Raw genomic sequence first — 25,626 nt, forward strand, 5'->3', positions numbered from 1 at the left:
CTTGCTCTTAAATGGTTGTGTGTTCTTGTGAAAGCAAAGCTATGGACACCATTCCCATCCAGTGCTGCACTCTGGATGCTGGCTCACAAAATGAGAGCCCCATCCCTGGAGGTGTCCAAGGGCAAGTTGGATGGGGCTTGGAGCAGCCTGGGCTGGTGGGAGGTGTCCCTGCCCATGCAGGGGGTTGGATCTGGATGATCTCTAAGATCCCTTCCAACCCAAACCATTCCGTGGTTCTATGGAAATGCCTGTTGTGAACTGTACAAATCTGCAGGTGTGGAAGCTGAAGGAAACCTACCCCTGCCATCAGGGAGGTTCCTCCTGTGCAAAGCAGGCAGGACACATTCCCCTTCCTGCTCAGGAAGGCACCGTTAGCAGAAGCTTGCCCAGGCAAAGCGAACAGGTCACTCTCCTGCCCCATGATTGCCACCTTTGGGAGTCGCTCTGGGACTTTTGACTCTCCTGATCCTCACTGGCTGTGTCTTCTCTTTGACAGGGGAGTCTGCACTCAAGCCCCCTGCTACTGTATCATCATGGAGTACTGTGCTCACGGGCAGCTCTACGAGGTCCTGCGAGCGGGGCGCAAGGTCACCCCGCGGCTGCTGGTGGATTGGTCCACAGGGATTGCCAGTGGGATGAACTACCTGCACCTGCACAAGATCATCCATCGGGACCTCAAGTCACCAAAGTGAGTCCCGAGCTACTAAAGCATCCCCCAGCTGTGGCTCTTTTTCTTTTTTTCCTGAGGAAGAAATTCAAGTTAGGTCAAAATTCCTGTTATTTTTTTTTCCATGACTCAAAATGAATGAGAATGAAATTAATGCAACTTATTGCTGCTCCCCTCCTGGACTGCCATGTCCCAAGAGTGGGAATTTTACCAGTACCTTACATGCTAAATAACACCCAGGAAATATTTCTCATTATTTGGTGCTGTCTGGATCCTTTTGAAAGTGGGATATTGTGTTGCCTTCTGCTTTTTTTTTTTTTTCCTTCTTAGTTGCTTTTTTTGTAACTTCCCAGTTTCCTGGAATGCATCTTCCTCATTCCTCTGACTAAAATTTTTTGGCTGCTTATATTCTTATTCCCTGGATGTTGATCACTCCTGTAGCCTGTGACAGTGTGTTAGGATAGTACTTTTAGATGGTTCACAGTAGAGTTGAGGGCACAACCTTTGCAGCACCCCCAGATGTAGTGAATCTCCACTGACTTGTTGACTTGAATTTTTGTTAAGATTGGTTTTTGACTTGTAGCATTTAGAAGTGCACCTGAGGCACAAAACACAACCACCCCAAAGGAAGTGAGGGCTTTGGTGGTGAAAATGCAGGTTCTGCTTGACCAGCCTGATCTCCTTCTATGACCAGATGACCTGCCTGGTGAATGAGGGAAGAGCTGTGGATGTTGTCTAGCTAGACTTCAGCAAAGCTTTTGACACTGTCTCCCACAGCATTCTTCTGGAGAAGCTGATGGCACATGGCCACCACAGAGAGGTGCACCCTTCTCTGTGTAAAACTGTCTGATGGCCAAGCCCAGAGGTTTGCAGTGAGCGGGGTTGGATCCAGCCGGTCACCAGTGGTGTCCCCCAGGGCTTAGTTTTGGGGCCAGTCTTGTTCAATATCTTTATCAATGATCCAGATGAGGGGATTGACTGCTTCCTCGGTCAGTTTGCAGATGACACCAAACTGGGTGGGAGTGTTGACCTGCTTGAGGGTAGGAAGGCTCTGCAGAGGGACCTGGACAGGCTGGATCGATGGGCCAAGGCCAATGGGATGAGGTTCAAGTGCTGCATTTTGGTCACAACAACCCCAGGCCATACTACAGTCTTGGGGCAGAGAGGCTGGAGACCTGCCCAGCAGAAAAGGACCTGGGGGTGCTGGTTGACAGCCAGATGGACATGAGCCAGCGTGTGCCCAGGTGGCCAAGAGGGCAAATGGCATCCTGGCCAGCAGGAGCAGGGAGGTGATCTGAGCCCTGCTCAGCACTGGTGAGGCTGCACCTCGAGCACTGGCTGCAGTTCTGGGCCCCTCACTGCAGGAAGGACATTGAGCTACTAGAGTGTGTCCAGGGTCTGGAGAGCAAATCGTATGAGGAGCAGCTGTGAGTGAGCTGGGAGTGTTTAGTTCGGAGGAGAGGAGGCTGTGGGGAGACCTCATTGCTTTCTTCAACTACTTTCCTGTAGTGAGGGGGCTTTGGCCTGTGGATAACGACAGGACCAGAGGAGATGGCCTGAAGCTGCACCAGGGGAGGGTCAGACTGGAGATGAGTAAGAGTTTCTTTACTGGAAGAGTGGTCAGGCACTGGGACAGGCTGCCCAGGGAGGTGGTGGAGTCACCATCCCTTCAAGGATTAAAGAAACGTGTAGATGAGGAACTTCACAGCATGCTTTAGTTGCTGAGGTTGCAGGCTGTGGGTTTTGAGGTGCGGTTTTGTGGAGTTTTGTGGTGGTTTGGGTGTTGTTTGGGGGTTTTTTTGGTGTGTTTTGGTTTGTTTGTTTGTTTTATGGTTGGACTTGGTGATCTCAGAGGTCCTTTCCAACCGTGACTATTCTGTGCTTCTGTGCTCCTGTGAAAAATGGCAAACTGTTGATTTCTTTTTCTTTTTTTTTCTTCAGTGTTTTAGTTACACACACAGATGCAGTAAAAATTTCAGATTTTGGTACATCTAAAGAACTCAGTGATAAAAGTACCAAAATGTCTTTTGCTGGAACTGTGGCTTGGATGGCCCCAGAGGTGATACGCAACGAGCCCGTCTCTGAGAAGGTGGATATCTGGTGAGTAGTGTTCATGTTTTACTGTCCTCACCTGCTATTTAGCCACTTGGTTTCCCAGCACTTTTCATATTTATTACTCTTCTCTCATCCTAGGCATGGGGACAGTTTGCTCTGTGGTGGGCTCTTCCTTTCTCCATCTGCCCAGTGCCCTGAACTGGACCCTGGGCTGGAACAGAAAGAGAAGTGATGTGTGTGTGAAAGCTGTGTCTTGAGATCTGCAGGTACCTAGTGAGGCTCAGTGCAGACTGTTTCTTGCAGTAAGGAAATGCAGCAGTTCTTGTCTCTGTCATTATTTTGGCCAGAGCTTTCTTCCACTCCTGGTGCTCAGGGCCCCCTCAGCAACTTCTGAAGCCAGGACGTTTTCACTTGCTCTCTACCCAGTTCAGGGCCATGCCTGATCTGTAGGAAAGTATCTACTCTGCTAGCTTGAAGGGTCTGACCACCACCTGCTGTCTGTATGCTGGGCTTGGCTGTTACATGCACAGCCACAGGGTTATCCAGTGAGTCTAACCCTGGAGCCAAGGAGGAAACCAGGATACACTGTAAGAGTTTGGAACACCTGCTTCCATCCCATGTGAAATGTACTCTGTGTCCAAAGGAGCAAGAGGAAAGGTTCAGATCTCCATGCTATTAAAAATGCTTGAGGTTGGACTCAGCCTTGGAGGTTCTTTGGGATACCTCACCACAGGTTTCAGGGTCCCAGCACAGGTTTCAGGGGCCTCAAGGGAACTTCATCTCTGTTTCTGCCTTGTTATTTCTGCTATCAAGTGTCAGGAGCCAGGACAAATGCCCTTTTCCCTGCTTTACAGCCAGGATGAATATTCCTTCTTGTGGTTTTTCAGCTTCAAATGCTGTCACCTCCCTTATGCAGCATGAAGCTGCAGGTGGAGGCTGTGAGGGGAGCCAGCCAGCAGCTGCTGCTGGTGGTTCAGCTGGGGGCTGGGTCAGGACTTTATGCCCAGAATCCCTGTAGGGAAAGGGAAGGTCTTGGAACATGCAGCACACAGCTCTTCTTGTGCTGCAGTGTTTTGTGTGGTCATTCTGTGTGGATGTAGCAGCACAGCCAGCTCTTCTGGGAGAAACTCTTGGATTGTTTTGGAAAGAAAATACACTTCACCATTTGTCTTCTGAGCTCCTCCCTTTGAATCCTGGTTCATGAGGGGGAGTGGTGCTGGATTTCCAGCCTCAGCTTTCTGTCCTCTAGAGTGGTTTAGGTTCAGGAATGTGGTGTGAAGCATCATGTCCAATAAAACCAGCTTTGCTGGACACTCCTCTACTCCTTTCCTCAGTGGCTTCAGAACTGCTGCTCTTTGGTGCAAACTTGCAGGTGCCTTTGGTGCAAGTTCCTCTTCAGTTCTCTGCAGTAGAGATTGCTCAGCCTCCTTGGCATCCATTCCTCCCCCAAGATGAGTAAAAGTGTTGTTTGTGAATGCTGACAACAAATGAGAACAGTTCCTAAGCTGCTTATGTGTCTGCTCTCCCTCATCTCTAACAGCATGCTGGAAAAAAAAATCTATAATCTTATCAGGAGTCTTGAAAATCCTTTGTCAGTTCTTAATCATAACAAAGCTGAAACCAGATGGGGTTTCCTGCTAGTTTGTCCAACCACCTGGATCCCTGCTTTCCTGCAGCTCACATTAAACATTTTTGAGAGAAAAAAAAACAACTGTTCAAATGCTGCTTGTTAAATTATGGTGGGTTTTTTAATTTGTTTTGCTTTTGTTTGGGGTTTTTTCTCCCCCCACAATGTGAAGCCAATGGGATTTGAAACTGCAGTGTTTTTCCCATGAAGTTCTGTTTCCTGCTGGATGGTTGTTCAGACCCAGGCAGTTTGTCCCTTTGATGTTCTTCTGTGCTTGACAAAAGCAACTTGATATGAGGATGAGCCAGAAACACACTTTTCACTTCTCAGCTGGTTGGGCTGGCCAGCAGGCTTGGCAAGGGGGGGTGTCCCACAGAGGGATGGGGTGTGGAAGGGAGGTGAGAGGTCTGGGTTGAACCTCACCTCTCATGGCAGCCTGGTTGGGAACCTGCAGTAAGTGGTGCTGGTTCTCAGCAGCATTTTGTTGACCTCTGTGTTGACCGCTTGGATATTTCTTGGTTGGTTTATTGGGTGAACACTGTAAATAAAAACTGCTGTTAAGTTAAGGTTTTGGTCCTTACTGGTTGTTTCACTAAGAGAGAGAGAAGCAAAGGGAGTTTTCTTACCTGTATCTTTCAGTTCTTGTGCAAGGAGATTCTTTTCCAGGCAGAGTTCCCTTAACTCATCATGCTTCAGCCTTCCTTTCCTCAGCACAGGAGAAATACCAGAGGAGACTGGGTCTGCTTTTGATACTGACACTTAAACATGTTGCATTTGTTTCTTCATTTCTAAGTTACAGCAGTTGTAGCAATGAGTCTCAAACCCGTGGAACTCTGACTTAGGAGTACAAGTAACAGCAGAGGGAGCTTTTGCCTAGAGAAAAAACATTAAATTAAATGTAAATAAAACAACCCTGCAAAATACAGTCTTTTTTTCAGTTGTCTCTAAGACACTTATGAGTTCTACAGTCTCCCCTGTAGATTTTTTACTTATTTTTAATAAGAGCAGATCACCTGCTATCTCAGAAAAGCTGTCTGTCCTCTTTATTTCACAGGACTAAGATTTCATGTCTACAGAAAAGCTCAGAATGTGCCTTCAGGATTTTAAAAATCTCGCAAAGAAGTAGGAAAGGGTGGGTGAAACCCAGTGTGTCTTGGTGTTCAGCCCAGCCCTGGGACAAGAAGAAGAAGGGTTACCTTGTGTGTGAAACAGTTGTTCTTGGTTCACCACTAAACATTGTTGCACCTACTTGCAATTTCAGATCTGACAAACCTGGCAAAAATAGTGCTGGGTTTTTTTTCCCCGAGCTTCAGATGTTTCTGTTGAATTGAATCCACATAGAAGCTTTTCTCCTTTATTTCTTCATCAGGTCGTTTGGGGTGGTTTTGTGGGAGCTGCTCACAGGGGAGATTCCCTACAAGGATGTGGACTCTTCAGCCATCATCTGGGGAGTGGGCAGTAACAGCCTGCACCTTCCTGTCCCTTCCACCTGCCCAGATGGCTTCAAAATCCTCATGAAGCAGACCTGGTAAGAACCTGAGCCCTGTACTGCTCCCAGTAACACCAGTGAAACCAGGGTCAGGGTGGACGTGTTGAGCCCAGAGCAGGGGGCTCTTAAATACACACTTGTCAAGAGATCAGTGAGTTTAAACACTTGGGATTGTTGTGGCAGCAGGCCCAGGGAGGGAGCTGGCAGATACTGTGGAGAGGGGTGAGTGAGGGAGGAGCTGAACAGGAGAGAAGAGGGGAGGTACAACTTGCTGAGAGCCCCAGCAGGGTGGCAGATGCCCAGGACTTGCCTGTCCTGTGTGAATCAGGAGCAGGCAGCATGAAGGTCATCTTCAGCAGCCTTCACAGAGGTGGCTGCTTTCTTGTAGCAAAGGAGGTGATAAAAGGCAGCTCGTTGGTAACAGAAAAGGAGCTGGAAGGACAGTAGAAGTAGCATTTCTGGCAGCTAGCTCCAGAGTGAGAGAAAGTGATTTTTCACTCAGAAGCACCCTTGTTAGTGACTGGCTTTTGAGCTGCACTGAGAGAAATTGGAACTTTCTCTATGAAACCAGGATTTTGCAGTTATAGATATAGAAACTGCTTTCACTGTCCTCCACATGCCAAATCAGAGTAGAAATCCTTTGTCTTGGTTTGTGCGTTAATGCTTTGTCTTTGTAACTGCATCCTGACACAGAGCAGAAGTGGTTTTCCAGCCTTTTCCCACTCCATGAGTTTTCATGGAATCGTAGAATGGTTTGGGTTGGAAGAGACCTTAAAGCTCATCTAGATCCTACCCCCCTGAATGAGCAGGGACACCTCCCACAAGACCAGGTTGCTGAGAGCCCCATCCAACCTGGCCATCCTCTTGATGGCCCAAAGGGACAAACAAGCCAGAGCATCAGTGGATCTCTTCAGGTGGCTGTTCCCCCTGCAGCAGGTGGGGCTGTTGTGGCACCTGTGCTGAGCCCTGTGCTGCCAAGGGCAGGGAGCAGCTCCCACAGCTCCAACACCCAGTACCAACACTTGTACCCCCACCTCGTGGGAGGAGCTGGGTTGTAGGGGAGAGGTGGCTGAAGAAGCTTTTCCTGGTCCTGAGCATGCACATAGCAAGTCTGGTGGGTTCAGTCCTGATGCTGGAGTGTTGGACTCCTTTATCAGTGATGTACATGTTTGTGTTCTTTAATGTGGTCTTAGAGATGTTCAGAGCACTACAGTGCTGTGTAGGCTCAGGTGTGGACTCTGTGGCAACCTTTGGTGTTTACAGACAACTGTTTTGTTGAATGTAAATTATAATTTCTACTAGATTGAGTATTCTCAGTATAAAACCGGAAATTAATGGACTAATGAATGGAGATCTGCTTCTTCTTGACAAAGAAGTTAGGAACAGTTTCAGTTTGTATCCTGTCTTTCCCTCTGTGGTCACATTTTTCTATTTTAAATGTTTTTCATTTCTTTCTGTTGCTTCAGAGTAGATCATCACAAACCAAAAACTGAAAACAAAACAACTTGAGCCCAATAAACTTGTATTCACCAGAAGAGAAAACCAGAAAAGCTCCTTTTGACAAGGGCAGGGAGGGAGAGGACAAGGGGAGATGGATTAAAACTGGAAGAGGGGAGATTTAGGTGAGACGTGAGGAGGAAATTCTGGAGTGTGAGGGTGGTGAGAGCCTGGCCCAGGCTGCCCAGGGAAGCTGTGGCTGCCCCATCCCTGGCAGTGTTGAAGGGCAGGTTGGATGGGGCTTGGAGCAGCCTGGGCTGGTGGGAGGTGTCCCTGCCCGTGCAGGGGGTTGGATCTAGGTGATCTTGAAGGTCCCTTCCAACCCAAACCAGTCTGGGATTCTGTGATTCCTTTGCTCTAGTCTGTCAGCTGCACAAATCAAAGGATATGTCCTAGGGAGAAGCCCTTTCAGAAGGGTGGGAGAAGCCATCAGGGTTAAGCTCCTCACGCTGGGGCACTTGTCTGTCTTGCTGCAGGCAGAGCAAGCCCCGCAATCGTCCCTCCTTCCGGCAGACTCTGATGCACCTGGACATCGCGTCTGCAGACGTGCTGGCTACTCCTCAGGAAACCTATTTCAAGTCACAGGTAACTGGACACTGGTTGTGGCCCCTGAGTGCTGGAGTGTCCTTCTCATTCCCTCCTCAGGAGCAGACAATAGCTCACTGGGTAGGACTCAGAGGAATTTTTAGATCTTCCCTGAAAGTCCCGATGTCCCTCCATTGCCCTCTTTGTCCCCTGGCTGCCCTGCTCCTCCTCACTGGAAATGAAATGGTTCTGCTCTCTGCAGTCTTCTGGTCTCCTCATGGTACAGCACTACTGGGAGAAGGGCTGGGAGCAGAACATCTGAAGTCAGTAGTTTTGGGTAGAAGTGAATGAGACAACGCTGAGCTTCTGTCTAGAGTTGGCAGGTGTCTCAGTTTGTCCAAGTCTGGGTGAAAGATTATAAAACCTCCATGGGTTTGCTCCTCCCCAGGAATCAAACTGAAATCCTGGATCCAGGCTTTCATTGTACTTGAGGCAGCCTCTGCTGTCAGCTCTGTGGAGCTACTATTGAAAATGCTGAAGCTAAATGTGCTGCAATGTTGTTACCCAAGATAATCCAGCTAACAGAAACATGTTTTCAACCCAATCCTGTAATTTTCTGCAGACACAAAGAATGTTGCCCAAGAGTTTTACTTCGGTGCATTCAGGAATCCCAATCTTTTGTAAATACCTGAAAGTAAATTGCTTCCCTAGGCTGAATGGAGAGAAGAAGTGAAGAAGCATTTTGAGAAAATTAAAAGTGAAGGAACTTGTATCCATCGGCTGGATGAGGAATTGATTCGCCGGCGAAGAGAAGAGCTCAGGTCTGTTTGACAGCCTTTCATGTTCACTGCTCTCTCTTCCCATCCAGCCTTTTCTTCTCCAGCTAAATGAGCTCCCTCAGCTTCTCTTCACAGGACATGTGCTCCAGCCCCTGACTGTTTTCGTGTTCTCTTGTACTGAGGACCCCAAAACATGACTCTCTATTCCTGGTGGCTTAAATTCGAGCAGACTAAACTGGTTTTGAGTCCAGAAACTGAAGCTCCCACAGACATGCTCCAGGCCTTGATCACTGCTTGGCTGAGGGAAACCTAGAGAGAGAGGAACAGTGGAAACTCTCCCTGCTCTTGAACAGTGTGAACAGTTTGCTTCAGGCAAGAGGGGCAAAGCCTTGTGTGTTAACCAGGGAATATTTCTGCCTGAATTTTGGTGTGTGTGATAGCGGGGCTGGGGCAGGTACCTCCATCTCAGTGGAAAAGGCATCTTGCAGATTGCTGGGAGCTTTCTCTGCCCTCATACTTTCTCTGGATTATTATTTCCAGAGAAGTGAACACACTCCCAACCCACTGAAATTCATGTTGAACGTTTGACTAACATAAAAGTGAAAGCAGAGTGTTGATTTAAGGAAGGAAAGTGTTCTCTTCTGTGATATAAATTTGCAAATATAGTTATGACATAGAAACATAAACCAGCAAGTAGCAGTCCTGTGTTAAACCTGAGAAGCCTCAGGAAACCTTGTTCAGCCAGTTTGGTGTGGCTGCTGCTCAGTGTTCCCTAGCCCTAGGGAGCTGTTGATGGTCCTTCAGCTGGGATTTGGGATGCCTCCTGCAAATATTCTGCAGCTGTAGAGGCATGTTGCTGCTTATGAGATACAAACAGATGATTTCTTCCCTCGATTCTTTAGATGCTGACTTAGCCCCTTCTCTGTGCAAACAGGATGATCATGGCTTGGCCAAAGGGCTTGTGGATGCATCTGAGGCATCTGCAGCTTCTCTAGTGAGGGGCATCGTCCCTCTTGCAAGACATTTTTCTAAATCACCTCATGATTCATTGCAGTGTTGCACTCTGAGCTCCCCCTGGGGTTCAGTGCAGCACAGCTGGCAAGTTTGGCTTTTCCTGAAGCACCTCTGCTTTTCCTTGTTGTCCTCTCTTGGTCCATGGGTACCAGAATGTGCAATGATGCCTTTTCTGGTTTGCAGACACGCACTGGATATCCGTGAGCACTACGAGAGGAAGCTGGAGAGAGCCAATAACTTGTACATGGAGCTCAGTGCCATCATGCTGCAGCTGGAGGTCCGGGAGAAGGAGCTCATCAAGTATGTGTCTCTGGGCAAACACAGGAGGCAGCGAGAACAGGAGGGGAAAATCCAGTGCTTCATTTCTAAACTGCACAGTGGTACTTGCAGATTAGGTGTCCCCTGACAAACTGCCAGGGTCAAGAAGGAGCTGGCAAGCAGAGAGAGGCCCCTTCAGAGCAGGTTACTGCAGAGCACTTAGTGCTCCTGCCTTTACCTGGTGTTCACTGACTGGGAGAAAGGCACCTTTCCCCTTTGCAGCTGGCATCCTTGGGCCCCTTTGTAAAGAGAAAGCAGTGCTGTTCCTGGACTCTGCACCAGGGCCCTGTTCCAGCTGCCTGATCTCTGCAGAGGAAGTGTAGAACATGCCTGTGTCCTTTCCCAGGACAGCATGGTGTGTTTTTTGTCCCATCCATGGTGGAGAAGCAGGCCTGCAGTGGGCTCCCAGTGCAGCTGTGGTTCTGTCCAGCAGGAGCTGCAGGTGGATTAAGAGACAACTGATCTGTGGGAGGTTTTTTTCCAATTGTTTTTTTTTTTCTCCCCCAACATTTCAGGAGGGAACAAGCAGTGGAAAAGAAATACCCTGGGACTTACAAACGCCACCCAGTCAGACCAATTATCCACCCCAACACGGTGGAGAAGCTGATGAAGAGGAAAGGGGTGTCCCATAAACCAGGCAGCCAGACCAAACGGTAAGAAGTAACCCCCAGTTCTGTGCCTGGAACCAGGGGTGGCTCCCCCCTGGGATAAGCAGGCAGCTTCCTGCCCTTGCAGCCTGACCACATCACAGGCCAGGCCAAGGGGCTGTTCCCTCTTGGGGTGGGTCTGAACCTCAGAACCACAACTGTTTAATTATCTGAAGGTAAAAGGGATGAGTCCTGCCATCCCTTCTGCCTGGGCAGCTCTCTGGCACTGTTTGGCCCAGATTATGTTTTCACAGATGATGGTGCTTTGACAGGAGGTATCTAATGTGTGTCTTGAATTGCTGTCTGCCCAAGCAGAGAGCAGTTGGATCCTCCTTGACTTGAACAAGCAGGGTGAGGGGTTGTGGAAATCAGCCAGTCCTCAGGGAGGAGGGGTCCTTTGTTGAGGAATTAAACTGGGATATCCAAGAGTTAGAGAGTCCTGATTAACAGTGAATAATCACTTCTCAATTAATATCCACATGGAATCATGGAATCGTCAAGGTTGGAAAAGACCTTCAAGATCACCAAGTCCAACCATCCACCCTGCAACCCCTAACCACTAAACCATCTTATGAAACACCATGTCTGCCCCTTTTTTGAACATCTCCAGGGATGGTGCCTCCAGCACCTCCCTGGGCAGCCTGTTGCAAGGCCTCACCACTCTTTCTGTGAAGAAATTTTTTCTAATATGATAATATATTTATAGGATATAATAATATATAATATAATAATAAGATAAGCTTCTGAAATGAGGAGGCTGATAACCATCCAGTCAGCTGGGACCTGCTGGTGCTGAGCATGGTACCTGCACATAGCAAGAGACATGCCCTGCACCAGGGACTTGGGAGGGAGCTATTTTGGGAGCAGAACATCAAAATAAGAGCAGAAAGAGGAGAGTATGTGGCAGGAATTGGAAAAAGCAGCAAGAAAGGAGTGTAGAGCATGGTAGAGAGGGGAAATTTGGGCTAGATATGAGGAAGAAATTCTTCACTCTAAGGGTGGTGAGGCACTGGGATGGGTTGCCCAGGGAGGTTGTTGCTGCCCCATCCCTGGATGTTTTTAAGGCCAGGTTGGATGAGGTTTTGTGCAGCCTGGTCCAGTGGTGGGGATCCCTGCTCATGGCAGGGGGGTTGGGACTGGATGGTCTTTAAGGTCCCTTCCAACCTTAATAATTCTATGATTCTGTGGGTTGAACGGGAAGGACCTTGGGTGGAGAGAATCAAGGGAAGCTAAATGCAGAAGTCAAGCAGCTGAAGGGGGGGAAGCCTGGAGGTTTTAAAGCAGGGTGTGCTCCTGGCTGCAGCCGCCTCTCCGCCCTGATGGCGAGCCCGTCTCATTCCTTCGTTTGTGGTTTAATGTGTAACTTCTGCCCGCTGTCCCTCAGGCCAGATCTGCTGAGGTCAGAGGGCATACCCAGCGCAGAAGCAGCATCCAACGGCTCCCCAGTCTCAGGAAGTCCCAAAATGTCGACGCTGAGTGGCAAAAGCCGCTACCGCAGCAAGCCCCGCCACCGCCGCGGGAACAGCAAAGGCAGCTACAACGACTTCGCGGGCATCTTGAAAAACCAGCCGGTGCAAGACGACGCACCCCCCCCACCTCCCCCTCCCCATCTTTCCCATCACCCCAGCCCCCAGCAGCAGGGCCACGGCCACCCCTCCCGGCTCCACGCCCACGGGCAGGACATCGCCACCTGCGCCAACAACCTGCGGTACTTCGGCCCCGCCGCCGCCCTGCGCAGCCCCCTCAGCAACCACGCCCAGCGGCGCGTGTCGGGCTCCAGCCCCGACCTCATCTCCACGGCCATGGAGGCAGACTGCAGGAGGAACCTGGAGAGCCCAGAAGGCAAAGCCGATCGCTGGGAGTGCTGCAAAGCGGATCCCTACCACTCCTGCCTCCCGTGCAGGGAAGAGGAGGGCGGCCGGGTTCAGCCGTCGCCTGCTGAACCGGGGCTGAGCCATTCCCAGTCACCAACGTCTGTCTCCCTGTATGAAAACGCCCAGTTCATGGAGAAGATGGAGGAAGAGGGCTTCAGCAGCTGTCAGGCAGCCCCTGCCCTGGGCACTCCGCAGCACGTGGCTTCCTCAGTGCTTCCTTGCAAAGGAAGACCCCTTCAGAAGGTAAGGACAAAGCAGAGTGATCTGGGAAAAAAACCCAAAGCGTGCTCCTCTTCTCCCTCTCCATCACACAGGTGGCATAGGCCAGTGTCTGGATAGAGGGCAGTAGCAAAGCCCTGTTTCCCACCCACAGTTACCTGTACAACTTTTATCTTACAAAAGTCCTGCCTGTCTCAGTTTTGGTTTGTGCTCTGGCCGCACTTTTAAAGTCCCTGTTCTTGGGAAGCACTGTGGGCAAATCAGAGTGTGCTGCTGGTAACGAGGGTTGTCAGGTCAGGGTTTGGAAGGGCCTGGTTCTGTTACTTGCAATTTAGCCAGTTTTTGTTTGAGCTGAAACTTGTCCTACTGAGTTTTTGTTGTTGAAACAGGCTCAAGATGTTTTTGAGCCTTTCTCCAAACAAGGGAAGGGGCAAATGTTTTCTTGTGGTGGTGGTAAATACCATGGAACAGTTTGGTTGAGAATCTGGAGCACTGCTGTGCCTTGGAACAGAAATTCAGCATTTGCCTTGGTCCTGGGGACGTGCCTTTTGTTGCATGTGCCAGAAACTGCCCCCCCTGACTGAAAGTCATAGTTGTCATGATTTTTGGTGAGGATTTTGCAGGAATCAAAAAGATACTATGGCACATCTGCACAGAAACAGTTCTTCGTTCCTCCTGCTTCCATCCAAGTGGTGGGAGAAGTAGGAACCAGTCTGGAGCTGAAAGAGCAGGAAAACTGGGCCTGGGTGAAAATGTGAAGGAAAAGAGGATGAGTGCTAGCCAGAAGTGTGATTTGGACCCAGAATAAAGGGAGGAGGAGGAGGACCCTGTATTACAAGGGTATGGGATGCGACAGGGGCTGAGTCTGAACCAGGGGTTGGCAGGTTGGACAAGATAGGAGGAGGCTGTAAAAAACAAGAGTGCAGAGATTTGGATGAGAAAAGGACAATAAACAGCTCAGTGCTTACTGAGGTAAAGAATGGAGCAAAACTCAAGTTTTCCTAGTTGGTAAAACCCACCAGTACAGGCTGAGTCGCCCCCCATCCTGCTCTGTGATGGGCTCGGGTCGAAGCTCTTATAGCCAAGAGTGCCAGATCAGCTCCATAATTTGTGTGGGTTTCAGTGTGGTACTGATTAGTGTATTTGTTTCTGTCACAGTCTGGAACATTATGTACTCAGTGCCTGCTGAAGTACTCCAGTGGATTTCAAAGCCAATCCCTCCAAATTCAGCAAGGGCAGCATTAAGGCTGCCTGAAATAATCTCTCAGTGAGAAGATGCCTGAGTCAGTTTTCACTGATACACAAGTTGTTGTTGGGTTGTTGAGGCCCCGTTGACTCACTGACTTTGTCCTGGAGGACCAAGGGGCACTGTGGTTTGTTCTTGCACCCGTGTGACACCATCTTGTCCTTGTTCTCTGCCAGAGCGGTGACGACTCTTCGGAAGAGGAAGAGGGCGAAGTGGACAGTGAAGTGGAGTTTCCTCGTAGACAAAGGTAAAAAGTGACTTCACTCTAATCTCTCCTTGGTGGCACAGAGCTCAGGAGAGTTCAGAGTTCAAGGTTCTAGCAGAAGGACAGGATCCTGTTCAGCTCATCCCATTTCCCTCAGCTCATCCTTCATGTTCCCTCACTGCTTTCAGTCTGCTCTGAGATGTGACCTCTGCTGAGCTTTTCTGTTCTGTGTTGCTTGTAGCACACCTTGATTACACTTCCCAATGTTATTCAGCCTGTAAAGATCAGCTGCTGCATCTGTTTCACCAGAATCAAACCTGCTGGGTGTTGAGACCCTTTGTGAACTCTTTCAGATGTTGTTTATTAACTGCTGCTGCAGTGGGGGAGGCTCCAACACCTTTGCAGTTGTAGGATTGAAGAGCTAGGTGACAACACAGCAGATCACACGTGATGGTGTCACCTGTAAAATAGGACTTGAGGGGACAGAACTGCCCAGAGAGGTGGTGGAGTCACCATCCCTGGAAGTATTTAAAAGAAATGTAGATATAGTGACATCATTTAAGCACTGAACGGGTAAATCAGGTTATGGTAGGGGGATTTAGGTTATGGTTGGACTTGATCTTCAAGGTCCCTTCCCACCAGGATGATTCTGTGATTCTGTGCCACTGTACCAGAGGGCTTTACAGTCCTGTGCTCAGGAAAGAGACCATGGCTTTGGTGCAGTAGCTGTGTGGAAGCAGCTGCCTGAAGTGTAGAAGTGACCCTGTGGGCAGGTGGGTTAAAGGGTTGTTAGGAAAGGAGCAGAGCAGAAAATAAAAGCTGCTCTGCCATTTTGTACATCCATGGCACACCTGCAGCTGGAATCCTAAATGCCACCTTCATTGCCCCAGCTCAAAGACCATGGTAAAATTTAAAAAGTTACTGAGAAGTGTGACAAGAATAGTTAGAGATGGTTTCCACAGAAGAAGAGGTGAAATCCAGGAGAGGTGTTTGTCTAGCAGGAGGAGAGGCAATACTGGAGGAGCATGAAATTGTGAGTTATGTGGAGAAAACAGACAAGGAATGATGATTCCTCCCATTCATGCTCAGCACACCTAGTGCAGCAAACAGGGGGTTAAGATGAAGAAAAGGAAGTGCTTTTTCCATCAAAACATTTCCAGGTGTGGAGCTCAGTGCCAAGGTAGGCTGTGAAAATCAAAACATCAACAAGTCATGAGTGTTGAACTTAGGGAGTGTAGATCCATCAGTGTCTGCTGAACTCGGCCATCCAGGTTTGATCTTCAGCTCTGGAGTCAGACCTGCTGGGTGGTACAAAGCAGGAAGGTGTGCCAGGAGGAACCAGGCTCTGTCTGCACTCCCTGTTCTGTGTTCCTCAGGTTCTTTCTTCCTGCCTAGTGCTGGAGACAACGCTGGGTTTACATCAGTCTTCTGACTCCTCTGGTTCCTGTGGGTGGGTTTGTTGCTTCTCCTGTGATTTTATTAACTTGGGAGACAAGTTGCCTTTGCTGAATTCAATCTGATGACCTGTTGTGGGCTCCTGGCACGCTCAGTCACCTGTGCACCACTAGTGCTGACTCCTGGCATGAAGTGGTTTCCACATTCAGGTAGCAGTGAGCCATTTTTGGGGGGGAACATGCCTAAGTACTTGCCTGGCTGTTGGGATCAGCCTGAGGTGGTCCAGTTATTCCCAGCTGAATTAGCTTGAACCTTCCAGCACAGCCTTTCCTTGGGGAAACAGGACTGTTAAAGAAAAACATGCTCCAGGAATTCCAGCTGGCAGTGGGGGGCTCCTAGGACAGCAGTGGGGACCAGGATGGGGGCCTGTCAAGGCCAGGTTTAATGGAGTAGCTGAACACGCCACCCAGGAAACTGCTTTTCCTTTGCAATCAGAGGTAGAAGGTGGACACTGAACTACTCTCCTGGTTTGCAGACCTCACCGCTGCATCAGCAGCTGCCAGTCCTACTCCACCTTCAGCTCAGAGAACTTCTCCGTGTCCGACGGAGAGGAGGGGAACACGAGCGATCATTCCAACAGCCCGGATGAGCTGGCCACCAAGCTGGAGGATGAGCTGGCTGAGAAGCTGGAGGACATGCTGTCTCAGACTCCAGAGATCCCCATAGAAATCTCCACCCAGTCTGATGGGCTTTCAGACAAGGAGTGTGCCGTGAGGAGGGTCAAGACTCAGATGTCTCTGGGCAAACTGTGTGCGGATGAACACAGCTGTGAGGTGAGTGTAGCTCTTCCTTCTGTTGGGTGAAAAAAAACCCCCACGTTATGGAAGGGAATCCAAGGGCCAGAAAGTTGGATGACTGCCTAGGAGGTGCTGTGGTAGATGTACTACAGCAAAGCTGTGTCAATGCACACTCTGTCTCATACTTCATCAGATGGGGCAAAGCTGAACGTCACTTGTTGGTCAAGATGAGGGGGATATTGGGAGGTCATCAGATTTGAATTTAGTAGGATAAAAAACAGCACACCAAGTAGATGATGAAACGGAAGGGACATAAACTGACTGCCTGTTATTCATTGGCAGCCTTGCTGAGGCAGCTAGAGTGATTTTCTTCCTTTTACTGTCTTTCAAGTCTTGTGAGGGGTAGGGCACAGCCTGCTGCACCCTCTTCTCGTAACTCTGTCAGTGTTTGGTGCTCTGACCAGAAATTTTTCTGCTGTCCCCTCACTGAGGAGAGACAAGTGACCTTTAGTAGGGTGCTTGTGTGTTGTTGATGTCTCCTGTGTGCTGCCAGTCTCTGCTGGTGTTTGCCTGTCTGCTGTTACAGGGATGGGGTGGTTGATCTGCAGTGCAGAAACGTTCCTCACATCTTCCCTTTCCCTTCTGCTTTGCAGAACCCAGCACAGTTTGGAGAATCGGACTGTGACTCTTCTGAAGGGGAGTGTTCTGATGCCACAGTCAGGACCAATAAGCCCTGCAGCTCTGCTACTTGGTAATACAGATCTCCCCCAAAGCTTCCTGATACTGGCATTTTGATTTCCCCAAGATTCCACTTCATTCCCCTTCATCACACTTTATAGGAAGAGAAGATGCTTCTCCTTCCCACCCCAGGAGTGATTTGCAATAACCTGAACCTCTGGAAAATGTCCAAATGAAATTAATTCTCTTTGAGCATTTCAATCAAGAATGGCAGGGATGTATTTTATTGAATAATCTAGTTACTGTAACATGGATATTTATTTTTTTGACATTTTAACACTTTTTACTGTAAAGAGTGGATTGTATTTATAGACACACAGACTTGTTGCAAAAAACAAACAAACAAAAAAAAAACATTCAGAAAGCAAGCACATTACAGAGAAACATCCTGGGAGTCCTGCCTGGACAGCTTTGTGTACAGACACGGGGGATTCTCTTGCTGCTTTCACAGGGGACCAGGCCTCGTGGCCCTGAAGATTGGAGAACAGATCAAGAAAACTAAACCACTCAGTCTTATCAAATGAGGAAGCATAAACAGACCTTAACTGTAGGGTAACCTGTGAACAAAGCATATTCAGTATAACCAGCTGGGTCATTTTTAATCAGAAGGTGGACATGTTCCTGGAGAAAATTGGTACTGAGGTGCTAACATCCAGGGTCTTCTGAGTCGATACATCCCCAGGAATGTAACAGTGGGTTTTATTTTCAGGATTTTTAGTTTCTTTTTTTAATCAGCGTTTTGTCGTGAGATCCTGCAAATGTATTCTAACCTCGTCCTCTCAAGAACTGGTGTAAGAGCACTTCTTAACATCCTCCTTGCTCCACTCTGGCAGTGTCAATCTCCAGTTGAGCAGGGAAACCTCTTTCAGATGCAGTGTGCCATTTCCCAGTTTGCTTCCTCCTCTTACCTCCTGCCTGTTCCAGTCAGTCAAAGAAATCAATCAAATCAGTGTTGGAAAAGCAAGAACTCTCAAAAGGTGGAAAGCACATTCTGCAGAGCCCGAGCACTCTTCTGGGGAGGAAGCTGGAGATGCCTGTACTGGACTTGGAGAAGCAGTCTCTCACCTACAACAGCACCCATAACCAGCAGAGAGCTGTGTGTTGAGGGGGAAGACTGGGAATCACTGGTCGGGATAAGAGCCCTGCTCTGTCTCCTTGTTCACTGTACGTTCTTGAAAGCATTAGCAGCTGCCTGCCCTTCACGTCAGGCTTTGTGCAAAGCAGGTTGCACAGGGAGTCTTGATGGTGGTGGCTGTGGCACAGCTGTGTCTCAGGTGTACCCTGGGGCCTCCCTTTCTCCTTCAAGCTGAAACTCTGCAGGTGGAAGTGAGGATGGGGCTGGTATGTGACAGGCTGAGGCATTGGCAGATGAGAGAAAAGTGTGTTTTCTGATAGAACTCATAGTGCCTTCCCTTCAAACACTACTCTTCTAAATCAATATTTAAAGAGAACAAAATGATAGAGCACGTTCCCTTCTCCCCCCCCCCCCCCTTAGTTGATGTCCCCCTACAAGAGCTTTCCCTCTGCCCTTCCCAGCGTGCAGGCTGGTGGGACCGTGCCACACGTGTGGCACGTGCCTGTGCTGGGGGGTTGCTGCTCTGCAGACCAGCACACCAGCCTGAGCTGAAGGGCAGGAGTGGACTATGGACAGGTACTTCTGTTGCTTTGTTTGTTTACATTTTATGTTAAAATATTGGTTTGAATTTAACTGTGGTAATTTATAGCCTCGTGGCAAAATGAAGGAAAAATGTCTTATACAGAGAGCAGTATTGTATGAGTTAAATTATCCCATATTTTTAAATTTTTGTAGCTGGACTACACACAGATCTTTTAAGTTATGATGTTATTTTATTATTTATTATCATTTCTGTAGATCAGAAGGTTGGCTTCACCTCTAGCACAACTGTTTGTGTGATGTTCCTTCTCCCCGGTCGCTGCTGGGACGGGAGCAGGGCTGGGCTCAGGGGCTGTCAGCAGGGGCTGCCTCCCGGGATTCCCAAGGATGCTGTTATCCCGGGGTGGAGAGCCTGTCAGGGCTGGGTGCAGGCAGCCCCGGGGGGCCCTGGGGTGCTCCTCGGGGTCGAAGCTGCGTTTTGCTCACCTTGCCAGGCGAGGTGGCAGCCCCTGAGCTGGTGGGGAGTGGTGACCAGGGAGAGAGCGACTTCTGAATTGATGGCAAAGCGAATCCACCATCCCGGGGTCCCTCAGCAGGAGCATCCAGAGGGGTGAGTGTGAGATCCGGGGTGGCCAGCAGGGGATCCCCGTGGTGGATCACCCGTGCGGGACCAAAGAGGTTGCTGGAGAGGAGCCACCAGCTCAGCCTGTGCTGTGGGGAGTGAGGCTCGTTCCTGGCTCCTTCCTTGTTTCCTCTCTCTTCCCGTTCCTCGTAGCTCCTCCCAAATGTTCTCCATCCCTCGGGCAGCAGGAGGAGGAGGTGGCAGGGCCAGAGGTGGCTTTGCTGTCACAGTGTCAGAGGGGTTTTGGGTGTGGAAGAGGTGGTGCAGATGCCTATTGCTCTGGAGGCCAGGGTGCAGGGCTTTCACAGGGGAGAACCGTGGGCACCTGACATGCACTCTAAAAGAGGAAAACCAAACTGCTGCCTCAAGAGAGGCTGAGAACCTGCCATCAGGTGTGTCCCCCAGCAGAGGGTGCCAGGCCCTTCACCCCTGGAGGGGCTCTGCTGCTCAGGGCTGGCAGGATGCTGAGCTGCTCCCTGCCCCTGGGCACTTCCCTGTCACCCTGGCCACGGCCCTGGGGGCAGCCCTGCTCTCCTGGGGGCAGCCCTGCTCTCCTGGGGGCAGCCCTGCTCCTCTGGGGGCAGCCCCACAGCCACGGGCCCCAAGCAGGGCTGCTCCGTGCAGGGATTTCAGCCTGTTGTGGCTCAGTCCCTAACAAAAAAGGTCCCAGAGGGGTTTGGTGGCTGTGGGCTCTGCTCAGAGCGTGTCAGGAAGCTCCTCTGGGCTTGCAGAGAGGCAGAGCAGCTTTGATGGGTGGGATTTTGAGACCCTTCTGAGTGGGCTGTTCCAGGTGTGTGCTGGTTCTTCCCTGTCCTTGCCCAGGGACACGGTGGCCCATCCTGCAGCTTGGGAAAGCAAAGCTGAGACCCTTCCCGTTGCCTGCTGCCACCCTGGGCTCTAGTCTGTGTGCACACCCGGGTCGTTGTCCTGTTCAGAGCTCAGTGTCACCCCTGGCTGCCCCCCGGGACTGCCCCCCTGCAGGACACGCAGCCCTGGGGGTGCCGTCCCTCGCAGCCCCCGGGGCCGGGGCTGTCAGTCCTGCAGGGCTGGGACGGGCAGGTCCCTTAGCCAGGCCACCCCGACAGACCTCCCTGCACGCTGCTGTGGGTCCCCACACCTCCCCTCCTGGCAGGCTGTGGGGCCCAGGGGTGTCACTCGGCCTCCTCACAGCGTGTTCAGGGCAGGAGGAAACCACCGGGCTCCCTTCTCAGCATCAGCTTCCCTGCTGCAGTTCTGGCTGCTGACAGCCCCTGAGCACTAGCCTAGATTTCCTCCCAGAGCTGAATGTTGCCTTCCCCACTGTCGTGTTGAGTAACCATTTCATCTTGGCCCTGTCCAGTAGTGTTCATCTCTCTCCTCCCTGCTCTGTGGATTCCTGATACAAACTTGATTTATTTTTATTTTTTTTTTTGTATTGAACAGTGTACAGTGATGGAAACAAGAATGACTATCAAAGCAAACAATGCATGGAATAAAAAGCCAGTGTACTTCAATGCTTCTCAGCCTGGTCTGGTGATCTGGGAATGGTTTCTCTTGTACTTGAAGCCTTTTAATAACATGTTAGTGAGCATTGGTTTTACACGTTGATTTTACCTCTGAGCACAGGGGAACTGGAGCTGTTGGGAGCTCCAAGGAGCAGGGCAGAGGCTTGGTCAGACACACACAGCTCAGACATGTCAAATGAGTGATTTTTGCAGTGTAAGCTGGGGGATTGAATCTTCCACTGTGACTTCTCACCCTGGGTACCTTCCTCTCACTTAGTTCCAACTCTGCTGGTGGGGAAGGTGCTAAAATGGAGTAAGAATTCACTCTGTCAGCTTCCCCAGTGCTCTGGGGTCTCCCATTTGCCCCCTTCCATGCCAGAGAGTTTACTCTGTCCTCTGAGTGGAGGGCAAACTCGAGAGAGAGCAAAGAGCTGCAAATACCAAAAGCCCAGGAGCACAGCATCATCCCTGAGGGCTACTGGTCTCCAGCTTATTTGCAAACCTTCCAGTAACACATGAGCAAACGTGTAGGTTTAAAGGTGCTTCTCAAGGACAAATTCCTGCCAGCCAGGCACATCCATGCCTCTTTTTTCCCCCATTGCTCTGTGTGGGGAGTAGCAGCCCCTGCCAGACCTCAGAAGCAACACTGTGTGTGCTGACTGGAGTGATGCACTGGGTCAGCCCATTGCTGGCCCCAAATCCCAAGGGATGTTGCTGCAGGAGGGTGCATGCACTTCACAGCTGGATGACAGAGGAAGAGTCTCCTGCAAATGGGAATGTTCTCCTGCAGGACCCTGGAACATCATTACATTTTCTCAGCTTGGTGCTACTGCACCTAACAGCACACGAGCACCTGCTTTGTCATTTTAGGCCAAAAATGCTCAGTATCTTGGCTGGGAGAGGGCAGGGGAGGAGGGAGCGGGCCTGCCTAGAGCTGGGAAACACTGCTACTGGAAGGGTGGGGAAAAATAGCCAAGGCTGTTGCTGCTGCAGCTCAACAGCCCTTGTGTGGGGAGCACAGGACCCCCAGGGAAGCCTGTGACTGGCAGGGAGACTGCAGTGCTTGGCCCTTTGCTCAGCAGCTGGGAGGGATAAAGGGAGGTTCTGATTTGCCTTCCTCTCAGGATGCTAATACTCCTGGGTTTGTTTTTTTTTCTTCCACTGCTAACACATTTGCAGTGGGCTGGCAACACTCTCAGGCACACTGGAGACACAGGCTGATTTAAAAGAAACAGGCAAATGACTGTAGTGTTCACAAAGCCCCTGTACAGTGCTCGTGTGCAGATCCAGGCACAACTACACACTCATTACAAATAAGAACCTCACACCTCCTCTTAGGAGAATGATTAAAATCTGCAATGGTCCTTGGTCCACAGAGCATGCAGAATATAACCCCCAGGAACAGAGACCCCAATATCTGGGGCAGCTCCATCACAAGCTCTTCTTGCCATTGAGTAACTGAGCTTGCTTGTCTTCATCCAGCTTCAAGTGCTTCTTGCTGTATTTCTTGATGAGAGCCCCTGGTATCAGTGCTGCCACAGCCATGGCAAGAAGCTTGAGCAGTGTGCCCCAGGAGAAGATGGCATCCAGGGAGGTGATCTGTGACAGGATGGCTCCTGTCTGCACACAGATGAAATTATATGGTGTAAGACCTGGAAGAAACGGAGCACAAAAAAACGCCTCTTAACATCTTCCCTGGTAAAGTTAGCTCAGGCATGTCACAGAATCCCAGACTGGTTTGGGTTGGAAGGACCTTCAAGATCATCTATTCCCAACCCCCCTGCCATGGGCAGGGACACCTCCCACCAGCCCAGGCTGCTCCAAGCCCCATCCAACCTGCCCTTCAACACTGCCAGGGATGGGGCAGCCACAGCTTCCCTGGGCAACCTGGGCCAGGCTCTCACCACCCTCACACTCCAGAATTCCCTCCTCATGTCTCACCTCCATCTCCCTCTTCCAGTTTTCATCCATCCCCCCTTGTCCTCTTGCTAGAAAGTCCCTCCCTGGCCCAAAGCCAGACACAGGGGTCTGTGTCCATCACGGAAAGAACAGGGTGTGAGTCAAAGCCTTGTTGCTCTGGTGATGCACACCTGCTTACAAAATGCTCTTGAGACCCCCGAGTATCAAGGTGGCACAAAGGCAAAGAGCTCCACGGGGCAGAGTCACAACTGCCACCCCTGCTGCTCTGCCTCCCCCAGCTCAGCCTGCACCCCAGGCTGGGGTCACACTGCCCCCTCGGTGTCCCCAGCCCTTACCAATGAGAACGGAGAAGAAGAACTGGGACAGAGGGATGTTTAAAATGGGAGCCGAGAGATTCAGAAACCAGTTTGGCGTCATGGGGAACAGCCTCAGGAACAACAAGAAGAAAAACAAGGAGCTCCTGTTCTCTTCTACCTGTCAAGAGACACATTATCCAAGCGAGTTCTGCTCTTCAGCCAGCAGCAGCACCTGCAGGGCCACAGCACTGAGGGGAACGTCAGTGTTCTCCTCCGTCAGGAACACCACATCAGTCCAGAACTGATGAGAAGTGGCAACTTTATGGATTTCTGGGAGCCAGCCCCTGCCACACAAGCGGGGACAATGGGATCCAACCTGAACGAGAGGCTGGGAAGTCAAGAGCAGGACCACCTCCAGCTGTACAGCACGGGATGGGCAGAGGCAGTTCTGCAGCATGGGGGCTTCCCAGCCGATCCCTGATCCCATTTCTGATTTTCCCCGGGATCTAGGGTTTCCCACACACCCCTTTTGCAAACAGGCTTGTTCCCAGGCGAGCAGCAAGCCACCCCCGCAGGAGCAGGGCTCCTTACCTTCCTTTGCAGCAGAGCCACTTGATCGGGGAAGTAGCCGACCAGGAGCTGCTTCCCGAACAGGCGGGACAGCAGGAAGCAGGAGGTGGCTCCCAGGGAGGTGAGGACGGAGCAGAGCACCAGCCCGGTCCAGGGCCCGAAGAGCGCGCCGGCCAGGACGTTCTGCGGGGCGACGGGGGGTGAGGGGCCCGGGGACAGGGACGGGAGCCCCCCCAGCCCCCTCCCGAGGCCCGGCCGTACCAGCAGGCTGGAGCCCGGGATGGCGAAGCTCTGCTTGTACAGGTAGGCAGCGCAGAACAGCGCCAGGGCCGCGCCGCGGTGCCGCTGCTCGTAGTCCCGCAGCGCCGCGGCCAGTTCCCGCAGCTCCTCCAGGTCGGACGGGAAGCGCAGCGGCCTGTGAGGAGGGGGGAGCAGGGGGAGCTGCGGGATCCCGGCCCGCCCGGACACGCACCCGCCTGCCCCGTGCCCGCCTGCCCACCTGCCCCGCACCTGCCTGCCCCGCGCCCACCTGCCCCGCGCCCACCTGCCCACCTGCCCCGCACCTGCCTGCCCCGCGCCCACCTGCCCCGCGCCCACCTGCCCACCTGCCCCGCGCCCACCTGCCCACCTGCCCCGCACCTGCCTGCCCCGCGCCCACCTGCCCCGCGCCCACCTGCCCACCTGCCCCGCGCCCACCTGCCCCGCGCCCACCTGCCCACCTGCCCCGCGCCCACCTGCCCACCTGCCCCGCACCCTCCTGCCCACCTGCCCCGCACCCGCCTGCCCACCTGCCCCGCGCCCACCTGCTCCGCGCCCACCTGCCCACCTGCCCCGCACCCGCCTGCCCCACGCCCGCCTGCCCCGCACCCACCTGCCCATCTGCCCCGCGCCCGCCTGCCCCGCACTCACCTGCCCGCCTGCCCCGCACCCACCTGCCCCGCACCCACCTGCCCACCTGCCCCGCACCCACCTGCCCCGCACCCGCCTGCCCCGCACCCGCATTGCCCTGCACCCACCTGCCCCGCACCCACCTGCCCACCTGCCCCGCACCCACCTGCCCCGCGCCCACCTGCCCCGCACCCGCCTGCCCCGCACCCACCTGCCCATCTGCCCCGCGCCCGCCTGCCCAGCACCCACCTGCCCCGGGCCCACCTGCCCCGCACCCACCTGCCCCGCACCCGCCTGCCCCGCACCCACCTGCCCATCTGCCCCGCGCCCGCCTGCCCAGCACCCACCTGCCCACCTGCCCCGGGCCCACCTGCCCCGCACCCACCTGCCCCGCGCCCGCCTGCTCACCTGTCCCGCACCCACCTGCCCACCTGCCCCGCACCCGCCTGCTCCGCACCCACATGCCCGCCTGCCCCGCACCTGCCTGCCCCGCACCTACCTGCCCCGCACCCACCTGCCCCGCACCTACCTGCCCCGCACCCACCTGCCCCGCGCCCGCCTGCCCCGCACCCGCCTGCCCCGCACACCTGCCCCGCACCCACCTGCCCGCCTGCCCCGCACCCGCCTGCCCCGCACCCACCTGCCCGCCTGCCCCGCACACCTGCCCCGCACCCACCTGCCCGCCTGCCCCGCACTCAGCCGCACCGACAGCAGCCAGAGCGCGGCCGTGGCGGCCCCGAAGACGAGGAGCAGCCCGAGCGGCCGCCACATCCCGCCGGGCCCGCCCGGGACGCGCAGGCGCGGGGAGGGAGGCGGGCGGGCCGGGCCGGCGGAGCCTCCTCCTGCCACCCCTCTGCTCCTCCCTCCCCGCCTCTCCCCGCCTCCTCCCTGCCGCTTCCTCCCTCTCCCTACTCCTCTCCCTCCTCCTCTCCCTCTCCCTCCCTCCTTACTTTCCTCCCTCTCCCTCCCTCTCCCTCCCTCTATCTCCCTCCTTTCCTCCCCCTCTATCCCTCTCTATCTCCCTCTCCCTGGCCCTCTCTCCCGCTCCCTCTCCCTTCCCCTCCCCCTTCCTCTCCCTCCCTCTCTCTATCTCCCTCTATTTCCATCTCCTTCTCCCTCTCCCTTCCTTCCCCTTCCTC

At 52.4% G+C, this 25,626-nt stretch overlaps 2 protein-coding genes across 6 annotated transcripts in view; one reads left to right on the forward strand and one right to left on the reverse strand.

Moving 5' to 3' along the window:
• MAP3K13 (mitogen-activated protein kinase kinase kinase 13) overlaps nucleotides 1-20,822 on the forward strand; it is a 79,891-nt gene extending 59,069 nt beyond the window's left edge. For 3 of the 4 annotated variants that reach the window (XM_051625918.1, XM_051625917.1, XM_051625919.1), the window contains 11 exons: nucleotides 497-688; nucleotides 2,609-2,767; nucleotides 5,719-5,877; nucleotides 7,812-7,920; nucleotides 8,572-8,681; nucleotides 9,837-9,953; nucleotides 10,487-10,624; nucleotides 12,003-12,735; nucleotides 14,134-14,204; nucleotides 16,093-16,390; nucleotides 17,008-20,822. In XM_051625918.1, coding sequence (XP_051481878.1) covers nucleotides 497-688; nucleotides 2,609-2,767; nucleotides 5,719-5,877; nucleotides 7,812-7,920; nucleotides 8,572-8,681; nucleotides 9,837-9,953; nucleotides 10,487-10,624; nucleotides 12,003-12,735; nucleotides 14,134-14,204; nucleotides 16,093-16,390; nucleotides 17,008-17,109 — 2,188 coding nt within the window. In that variant the 3' untranslated portion in view covers nucleotides 17,110-20,822. The remainder of the gene's footprint in view (nucleotides 1-496; nucleotides 689-2,608; nucleotides 2,768-5,718; nucleotides 5,878-7,811; nucleotides 7,921-8,571; nucleotides 8,682-9,836; nucleotides 9,954-10,486; nucleotides 10,625-12,002; nucleotides 12,736-14,133; nucleotides 14,205-16,092; nucleotides 16,391-17,007) is intronic. The other variant, XM_051625920.1, reaches the window with a different exon arrangement.
• Nucleotides 20,823-22,034: 1,212 nt separating this feature from the next.
• TMEM41A (transmembrane protein 41A) lies at nucleotides 22,035-25,276 on the reverse strand. Of its 2 annotated transcripts, XM_051626003.1 has the most exons (5): nucleotides 25,164-25,276; nucleotides 23,861-24,014; nucleotides 23,621-23,782; nucleotides 23,069-23,207; nucleotides 22,035-22,465 (listed from the first exon to the last, which is right to left on the reverse strand). In XM_051626003.1, the coding sequence occupies exons 1-5, from the start codon at nucleotides 25,256-25,258 to the stop codon at nucleotides 22,245-22,247; spliced, it is 771 nt and encodes a 256-aa protein (XP_051481963.1). In that variant the 5' UTR covers nucleotides 25,259-25,276; the 3' UTR covers nucleotides 22,035-22,244. The 2 variants fall into 2 exon arrangements, with proteins under 2 accessions (XP_051481963.1, XP_051481962.1); XM_051626002.1 differs by having other exon boundaries at nucleotides 23,621-24,014.
• Between the last annotated feature and the right edge of the window lie 350 nt (nucleotides 25,277-25,626).

The sequence above is a fragment of the Apus apus genome, chromosome 8 (genome assembly GCF_020740795.1).
Source record: "Apus apus isolate bApuApu2 chromosome 8, bApuApu2.pri.cur, whole genome shotgun sequence".
Taxonomy (NCBI): Eukaryota; Metazoa; Chordata; class Aves; order Apodiformes; family Apodidae; genus Apus; species Apus apus.